We start from the raw sequence: 8,108 nt of genomic DNA, 5'->3' as shown, positions 1-8,108 counted from the left end.
TACGGGCTCTGGGAGAGCTGCTTGACAGTCCAGGGAGCCCCGTCCCTCAGTTTACAAGACCTGAGCTAGGCTATTAACAATAGGATGTTTTGGAGGGCATTAATTCATTGGGTCGCCATGTCGGAAGCGACTTGACGGCACTTAACGCACATACAAAAGTGCTTCTGTTGACGTATCCCTATTCCACCCCCCGTGGATAAATATGGCTTGCAGGGACCTCCAGGGAAAGATCCATCCATGCCAAGGCAAACCCAGGGGTTTTTGCATGGGTTTCAGGCAGCCGATCGCCCCCATTGATTGTCCTTCCGCTGACTCAGCCAAGCTCCTCTGGGCCCGGAGGGAGAAGGCCGCAGCCTCTCCACCCAGCCTGGCTGGTCCACATGATGGCCACAAGGCATAGCTAGACTCAGGCAGAAAGTGCACTGAAGAGCCTGTCCAGCCCACCCATGTTTTCCCTCCTTTTCTCTCCCCTTCCCCAAGCGCAAGAGTTGCTTCCCGGAGACACAGGAGAAAGTGAAGCACCTGAAAAGGAAAAATGCCGAGCTGGCTGTCATAGCCAAGCGCCTGGAAGAGAGAGCCAGGAAGCTGCAGGAGGCAAACCTGAGAGTGGTGAGTATGGCAGGAGGAGTCCGGCCCCGCCTCTCTTCCTGCAGTGCTGCAGGGATGTCCGATTTAGGCACAGCGATTGGGTGCCTTAGTGCATCAAAGGGTCTGTGGCTCAGTGGCACAGTACCCGCTTGGCATGCAGAAGGTCCCCAATTCAAACCCCGGCATCTCCAAGTAGAAGAATCAGGTTGTGGGTGATATGAAAGACCTCTGCCCGGGAGCCTTTAGACATCACAGTAGACAAGACTGGTCTTGACTCTGTGTAAGCCAACATTGTACGTTCTTGTGTATGTGTACAGTAAATAATGGGAATAATGGAAGCCCAAAGCATCTCTGTATGATTCACCTCTCTGAGCTGGCTTCTTTTAAACCAGCTGCTATTGGGAACAGATACATCTGTTGCATCTCGGGCATGGGGTATTTTTAAAAATTCATTCATTCATTCATTCATTCACTCACTCACTCATTCATTCATTCATTCATTCATTCAACATACAAACCCCATATAGAAGAAAGTTAAAAATGTGGCCACAGTAGTGGCGGATCTACACACAGGCTTCATTCTAAATATCTAAAAATAAGTTCATACACAATTGTCGTCTGAATGCCATATGTTCAAATATTGATAAGGTTGTAAGGTCCTCAGTCCTTTGAATTATAGGAGATGGTCATTTATCTCTCCAGTGCTGTAATATGATCAACATGGGGTGTGTTTGGTTTACTGAGATACAACACCGATGACTTGCCTTTAGAGGAGGCTGGCCATTGTATCTCTGCATGAGTGTCACTGCTCTGATGTTGCCTCTGCTGGGGTGGGTACTTTTGTTGTATCTCTGCCTTTGGGATCATTGTATTGCTGCCCATGGAGAAACATAGCTAAAAATCACCTGCCTTCTAAAGAAACTGCCCGTTGTATCTGTGCGCAAGCCAGTTCTCTACGTTTGCTTTCTTCCTTGCTCAGAACAGAGAGGGCAATAATGGGGGAGGGCGGTTCCCTTTGTGCCCTGCTGGTGGACTTCCCGGAAGCCTCTTGTTGACCACTGCTGGAAATAGGAAGTTGGGCTAGCGGGATCTTTGGCCTGACCCCACAGGGCTCCTGCATTCTTATATTCTTACCAAAGTCATTCCAGTTCACCCTTGCGCATTTCTGCTCAGAAATAAGTCCTGCTATATTCAGCGGTGCTCACTCCCATCTAAGTGTGGGTAGGATTGCATTCTTTGTGTCCTATTTGGGTTAGGAGGACCCAGCTTCAGACGGCCACTCAGCTGTGAAGCACGACTGGGTATGGTTAGGCAGCCGTCTCTCTTAACAGAAGGCACCGCCCACGGAATGCGAAAGCTGCCTTGAACAGGTTCTCTGGAGAAGCGGCATAGAAATTTCCTTTAAAAGTCTAAAAAATTGTGTGTCAAAAGACTTCAGTGAAAAATAAAAGAACCTTTCTGGTTTCGTGGGCCTCCTAGCGTAAGTGGCAGCACATGCAGAATTAAAGACGGCCCTAAACGGGAATCTTTGAAAAACAAAATCCGCCCCCCTCTCCTTGGTTATTCTTTTCCCGATGCAGGTAAATGCACCGGTGGCCGTGAAGGGCTCCTGTGCGGGGCTCTGCAAGAAGGCACTGGCCCGCCAGCGCGTGACAGACTTGAGAGAGCAGGCCAGCGCACTCCTGGCGAAAGACAAGCAGATCATTGCCCTGCAGCAGGCATGCAGCTGCAAGCGAAAATCGTGACCCGAAAGGTGAGCCCAGGCCTCCCAAACCTCTGGTACCTGAACAGCAGGTGAGGCAGCTGATTGGTGGCTGGATTATACCACTGCAAGTCAGGACTCTTGAGGGTGACTGCTAAAGCCAAAGGATAAAAATAAAAGTCCCTGGATATGGAAAACTAGCAGCTCAGGGAGATGGGCTGTGACCATCCTGATATGTTAGGTTTCTTGGTGGAGGGACTGGGGGGGCAGTCTTATGGAGGAGCTTTCAAATCTCATGCAGGATACTAAATCATACAGAGACGATCATCGATGATAGAATGCTAGCAGAGCTGGCACCTGGCAAGGGCTTATGTGCTTTGTCGCTACTGATCTTCGGAGCTTTCCTTTTACTTCCGTTCTAGGATGGTCGGCCTTGCCTCCCTCTCCCGGACTTCCACCGTCTGCTCCGGGAATCTCAGAAGGAGGTGTTGCGCCTGCAGAGGCAGATTGCGCTGAAGAATTTCAGGGCCTCTCGAAGTTCCGGGATCCGGGATCCAGGTGAAATTTCCTCAGCTGCCAAGACGTCGTTGGCGTTGCCTGAGACACCCGGGCCCTCTTGCCCTGGGGGCTTTCCTCCCTCAAGCCAGCTGCAGCAGGGAGAAGAATTGCCCTTGGCCTCGGAAGCAACCTGCAAGGTAAATGGCCGGGATGGCTGCTTAGAACCTTCCTATCTGTGGTCAATCAGAAAAATGAAGCTTGTTCCTCCTGGGCTGCTAGGCTTGCCAGCTCCAGGTTGGTAAATTCCTGGAGATTTGGGGGTAGAGCCTGGGGAGGGCAGATTTTGGGGAGGGGAGGGCCCTCAGGGGGGTATAATAATGCCACAGAGACCACCCTCCAAAGCAGCCATCTTCTCCAGGGGAACTGATCTCTGTTGTCTGGAGATCAGCTGTTACAGCGGGAGATCTCCAGGTACCACCTGGAGGCTGGCAACCCTGTGGGCTGCAAGGAGGCCCTGGCATGCTATTGGGCTGGAGCAGCAGGAAGCAAAAGGAAAGGGCTTCACCATTCCAGACTGTGAAGGGTGGGGGAATCGTGTCTTTGGATTTTCCCCAAGTCATAAATGCCTCGCCAACTAGAAGAACCAGCGGAGCAGCTAGAGAGCTGCAGTGCTGGCTGCAGCTGGAGGAGCATTCAGAAATGCAGCTTTCCCCGCCTGCAGCTGCAAGTGACACAGCCTTGTGCTGATGCACATGTACACCTAAGCTTGAGATGATCTGTAAAGAAAAAAAAATCTACTTGACTGTTAGTATGAACATCAGTACATTTCAACAGGGAAGTGTTTCCCATCCAGAACCTTGTAACTAACATCTTGAAGCAGCCTTACAGTTGTGTGAACCCTAACGTGGACAGCATCCTCCATTTCCGTCCTTCCTTTTTTTTTTTTGCATTGAGCTGCTGCTCCTTTGTGCTTTTGGCTGGCCATTCCCAGCCTGGGGAAGCCCCTTTGCTCTTGGCAGCAGGGTCCTGGAAAGCCAGGGAGGCCCCAATGTCTGCAAAGGGTTTCCTTCCTTCCTCTCCCCCCCTCCGCCTTTTGTGTACATCTGTTCTCCCCTCCTGGGCAGCGCCTAATGGTTCAGCCCTGCAAATCCGCCCGGTTGGGACGTTGCCAGATCAGAGCTGTCCGTGGTGCTGAAACGGGTAGGAGCACTGCCGGGGCACCGGATTTCCTGCAGGTCGTAACATGGGGGTGGGAGGGAGGGAGGTATAAGGTGGAAGGAGTGGGGGGGAGGGAGCTGCAGCCCTCCCTGTACTAACCTGCACTGGGGGTGGGGGGCAGTTGATCTTCTGCTTAGAGGGGCCCCTGGGAGGAGACTCAATGTCGCGTTCATCTAGGGGGTAATGCCTTGGTTTGGGTAGGCCCTGAGCATGTGCTGAGTGCCTTTCTGCCTGCACTGCCCACATTTAGAGGTTGCAAGCCAGTAAGTTCCCAGGTAGGCCTGAGCCTCACAACCTGTTGGGAGGGAGGGGTGTGAAAAGGTGGGCTGCTGTATTCTCCTTGGGCCTCACCCCACCAAGCACAGGAAGCCTCTTCCCCTGGCCAGGAAAGGTGTAACAAGGTTCAGCTTCCGTCCCCACAGAGTCAAGGTTCACTTCTTCCAACAAAGATCGCCCCTTGCTGCTGGCTTTCCGAGATGGCAGGTGAAAAACCCAGCTAATTTGAGAGGACGCTTGGGGACAGGGGATTATCACTTGCTCCCTCTGTCCTCTCTGGCAGTTTTATTGGGCCGCGTACTGTTAAGGTGCCCTGTGGCCTCCGAAAGGACAATGAGACGGTGTGTAAATATTTCAGGCGGATATATTTCCAGCGTACAGAAGGGCTGGTGCTACTGCTACACCCCACATTTGCTCAGTTCCCATCCTCTTGCTCTTTTTAAACATGTTTACTTGGAAGTAAATCCCATGGATTGCAATAGGGAGTTTATTTCCAGGCAAGTATATTTAGGCCTACACTTTTTTTCACCCGTAGCGTGTTTGCAGGCTTTTCTGACTGTTATGGGGGTTTTTTACGTGATCCAAGACGTGGGCTAAATTCTAAAGTTCAGAGTAGGTTCTGGGGGGCCCTGACTTTGTTTATAAATTCCTTGCCTGCTTTTTTCGACCCCAGGCAGGACCTCGAGGCCTCTTGCACTGAAAGGACAGCCATGCATAATGCATGTCTGCTGGGTTCTTGGCATTCCCCATCATTGGGCTGCAAAACAGCTGCTCTGCTGCTCTCTGAGCTGAGATTTCTCTCATTTCCAGACAGGCCCAGGAGCACCGGCGTGTGATGGAGAGGAGACCCCCCCTCTCACGAAGGTGATTGCTGCTTCCCCTGAGATCAAACAGCAAATCCAGCAGCTGGTGAGCTTTTTTTTTTTTAAAGACACATTCATTTTTAAAGTGAACAACTGGACCTTTTATCTGCAAAAAGATGCTATTCAGATAAGCTGTTCAAAGGTGCTGTAGGGAGGAACCATGGCTTAGTGGTGAGGCATGTGTTTTGACTGCAGGAGGACTCCTCTTGGCATCTCTGGTTAAAATTAGCAGGCGTTGGGGAATCCTTTTTTTGGCTGGAGACTCAGGAAAGCTGCTGCTTAGAGTAGACTGGATTCGGCTGGATGGACCAGTGTGGTCTGACTCTGCACAAGGGAACATCATATGTTCATGTCCTATGCCAGAGGTGTCGAACTCTTTTGTTACGCACTTTGTCGGGCTGGGCCATGTGGGCCATAAAATGTAATGCCAGGTACAGGAGATATAAACTTTATAAAGGACACAGGCAAACCCAATGAACGATATTATTTTTTACTCAAAATACAAACATGCTTAAAACATTAACACTCATACGGTACTTCCTTAAATTATCTCCCTGATGTCCACCCTCTGTTTTCCACTGTCCATTACTCATTAGTACTGGGACGGTATATACAGGGACATAATGCACAGCCCCCATCGTCTGGCAATAAAGGTAATGACTAGTTGCTCAGGGGCCAGATAAGATCCCTGGATGGGCCGGTTCTGGCTCGTGCGCCGTATGTTTGGCACCTCTGTGCTATGCTATTTTCACGGTCTGATTCCCCGTTCCTTGCATGCCACATCCTTATCCAGTTAACCGTGTATCATGCTCCTTGTTCAAAAGCAGAAGTTCCTCCAAGCGATAGAATGCAGATTTGCAAGCTGCGTGTCTGTTGTTTATCTGCTGTTGGCTTAATTATGCATTCACTTGGGCACCCAGCCCACCTCCAGCATGCTTTCTGTTTTCCCAGGTCTGCCAGTAATATTCTCAACCCTCATTGCCTGTATGAGATATTAACCTGCAGCAATTAATATACGGTTTTCGGGGAGCTGAAAATTCTGGATTTTTGCATTGTCTCCTGCATTAGGAATGCTAGCTGGATGGGGTGGGTGGGGAGGAATCACGCTTTCCCAGAGACAAAACAGTACAGTTGGGATTCTGGGAAAAGAAATGCAAATTCTACTACAAAGATCGTTTTTATTTTAAGGTTTTTTCCTCTCCCCCCCCCCCCCAAATCTGGTTTTGTAGAGCCCTGAGGACACCAAAAAAGAACAATATAAAAATAATATCAATATCAGAATTCTGTTTGGGAAAATGTATTGCTCACTGCATTCATTTATCATCAGAGAGCATTAAGAAACTCTTCTGATGTTTCCAGTAAGTTTAGGGAATGCTGGGATATGCTCATAATGAAGGAATTTCTCCTTGTCTGTGTGGTGCCTATATATTCTAAGGAATTAGCGAATGAATGTTATTATAAATTACTGTTTACTTCTTAAAACAGCATGAATAGCTATGGGTTACATTTGTTCTTTATGATGACGGGACCTTGTTAATACTATATTCTCTTTCCGTTTATATGGCATGTTAAGCAAAGCTCACGGCTTATATTATAACAGTTTGGCGCGAGCTGGCACTTTTAATTTATATTCTGCTTGTCTGACTGAATTACCGATCAGGATGTTTTTTATTTACAGCCCACGTGTCTCGCTGAATCGGTGTTAGATGTGTGCTATGTATTACTCAAACTGAGCGATGCATTTTGTGTACATGGATATTTATAGTTTTAAATAATAGTATCAGTATCAATTTAAAACCACGTGCGCACCAGGAATAACTTGGCAGCACAAAAATATAGCACTCTCTTGCCACGTGTTAGATATCACGAGTCAGCTTGGTAGCTCCCGCCCCCCGTTGTCCCCACCAAGCCTGCTGAAACAAGAACATTTTTCTTAATTCCCTCTAATTTTAAAAAATCAAGCTGGCTCGGTGGGCTGCAGTGGAAATGAAGGGAAGCCCTTCCTGTGGAACCCCAGGAAAGGCCCCACTCTTGTTTCTGTGATTCAGACCTCTGAAGAACAGGGGTCATCAAACTCTTTGATGAGTTTGCTAAAGGGTGGAGCAGTACATTCAAGGGGAGGCATTTCCTCTGAACAGAAGCCAGTGAGGATTTCTTTATGCCATTTAGCACATTTTTTTAAAAAAATCCTGCCTTCCTCTCGGGAGCTCAGTGGAGCTCACATGGCTCTCCCTCCTCCACTTAATCCTCACAACAACCCTGCGAGGGAGACAAAGCTGAGAGAGAATACTGGCCCAAGGTCACCTAGTAAGTCTCTTGGCAAGGATGGAGTTGTACCTGGGTCTCCCCAGTCCTAGCCCAGCTCTCTTAACTGTGACGCTGTGCCGTCTCTCTGTAAAGGTTAACCTCTGAACTGGGCTTGGGAACAAATGAAGCGCCAGAAGCGGCTCTGTTAGTGCAACTTGTGAGTGTTCTTATTGGCGCATTCCCACTATTAAACGGGTCGCCGTGTCTTGAACCAGTGGACATTTCCAGCAGTCTTCCAAGATGCCCGGCCTCCAAGCAGTGTTGCAGACCCAAATGGCTGTTTTAGGGTTGCCAGCTCCAGCTTAGGAAATTCCTGGAGATTTGGGGGTGGAGCCTGGAGGTTCTGGGGAATCTAGAAAGGCAGGGATTGATTTCTAAAAAGGGAGAGAAACCGGGAACTGAAGTTCCCACACTCCAAACAGGAACCTGCGGCCATAATCTCAAATGGGAGGTGGGTAATTGCAGAGCTGGTCCTGTGGCTACCATACGCTCCCCGTTGCTTTTTCGGTAGGAGTCTGAGCTCAGGAAGAAGCGGAAACAGTGCGAAAACCTTGAACATGAAGTGAGGAAGAAGCACAAAAGATACGCGGAACTTGTGAGTGATCCCCAGTCGACACTCCTGGAGGGGTCCCCCCAAGTCCCCCACACCCACTTTC

At 49.3% G+C, this 8,108-nt stretch overlaps 1 protein-coding gene across 1 annotated transcript in view; it reads left to right on the top strand.

Annotated features, from left to right (window-relative positions):
* Nucleotides 1–8,108, top strand: part of LOC107112487 (peripheral-type benzodiazepine receptor-associated protein 1-like) — an 86,434-nt gene that overhangs the window by 14,503 nt on the left and 63,823 nt on the right. The window contains 5 exon segments of the mRNA XM_015413631.1: nt 481–609; nt 2,169–2,314; nt 2,679–2,985; nt 5,093–5,191; nt 7,964–8,047. Coding sequence (XP_015269117.1) covers nt 481–609; nt 2,169–2,314; nt 2,679–2,985; nt 5,093–5,191; nt 7,964–8,047 — 765 coding nt within the window.

The sequence above is a fragment of the Gekko japonicus genome, unplaced genomic scaffold, assembly GCF_001447785.1.
Source record: "Gekko japonicus isolate JY-2015 unplaced genomic scaffold, Gekko_japonicus_V1.1 scaffold452, whole genome shotgun sequence".
Lineage (NCBI taxonomy): Eukaryota > Metazoa > Chordata > Lepidosauria > Squamata > Gekkonidae > Gekko > Gekko japonicus.
Note: the sequence above shows the minus strand (reverse complement) of the source record. Positions and strands in the feature narration are given on the sequence as shown.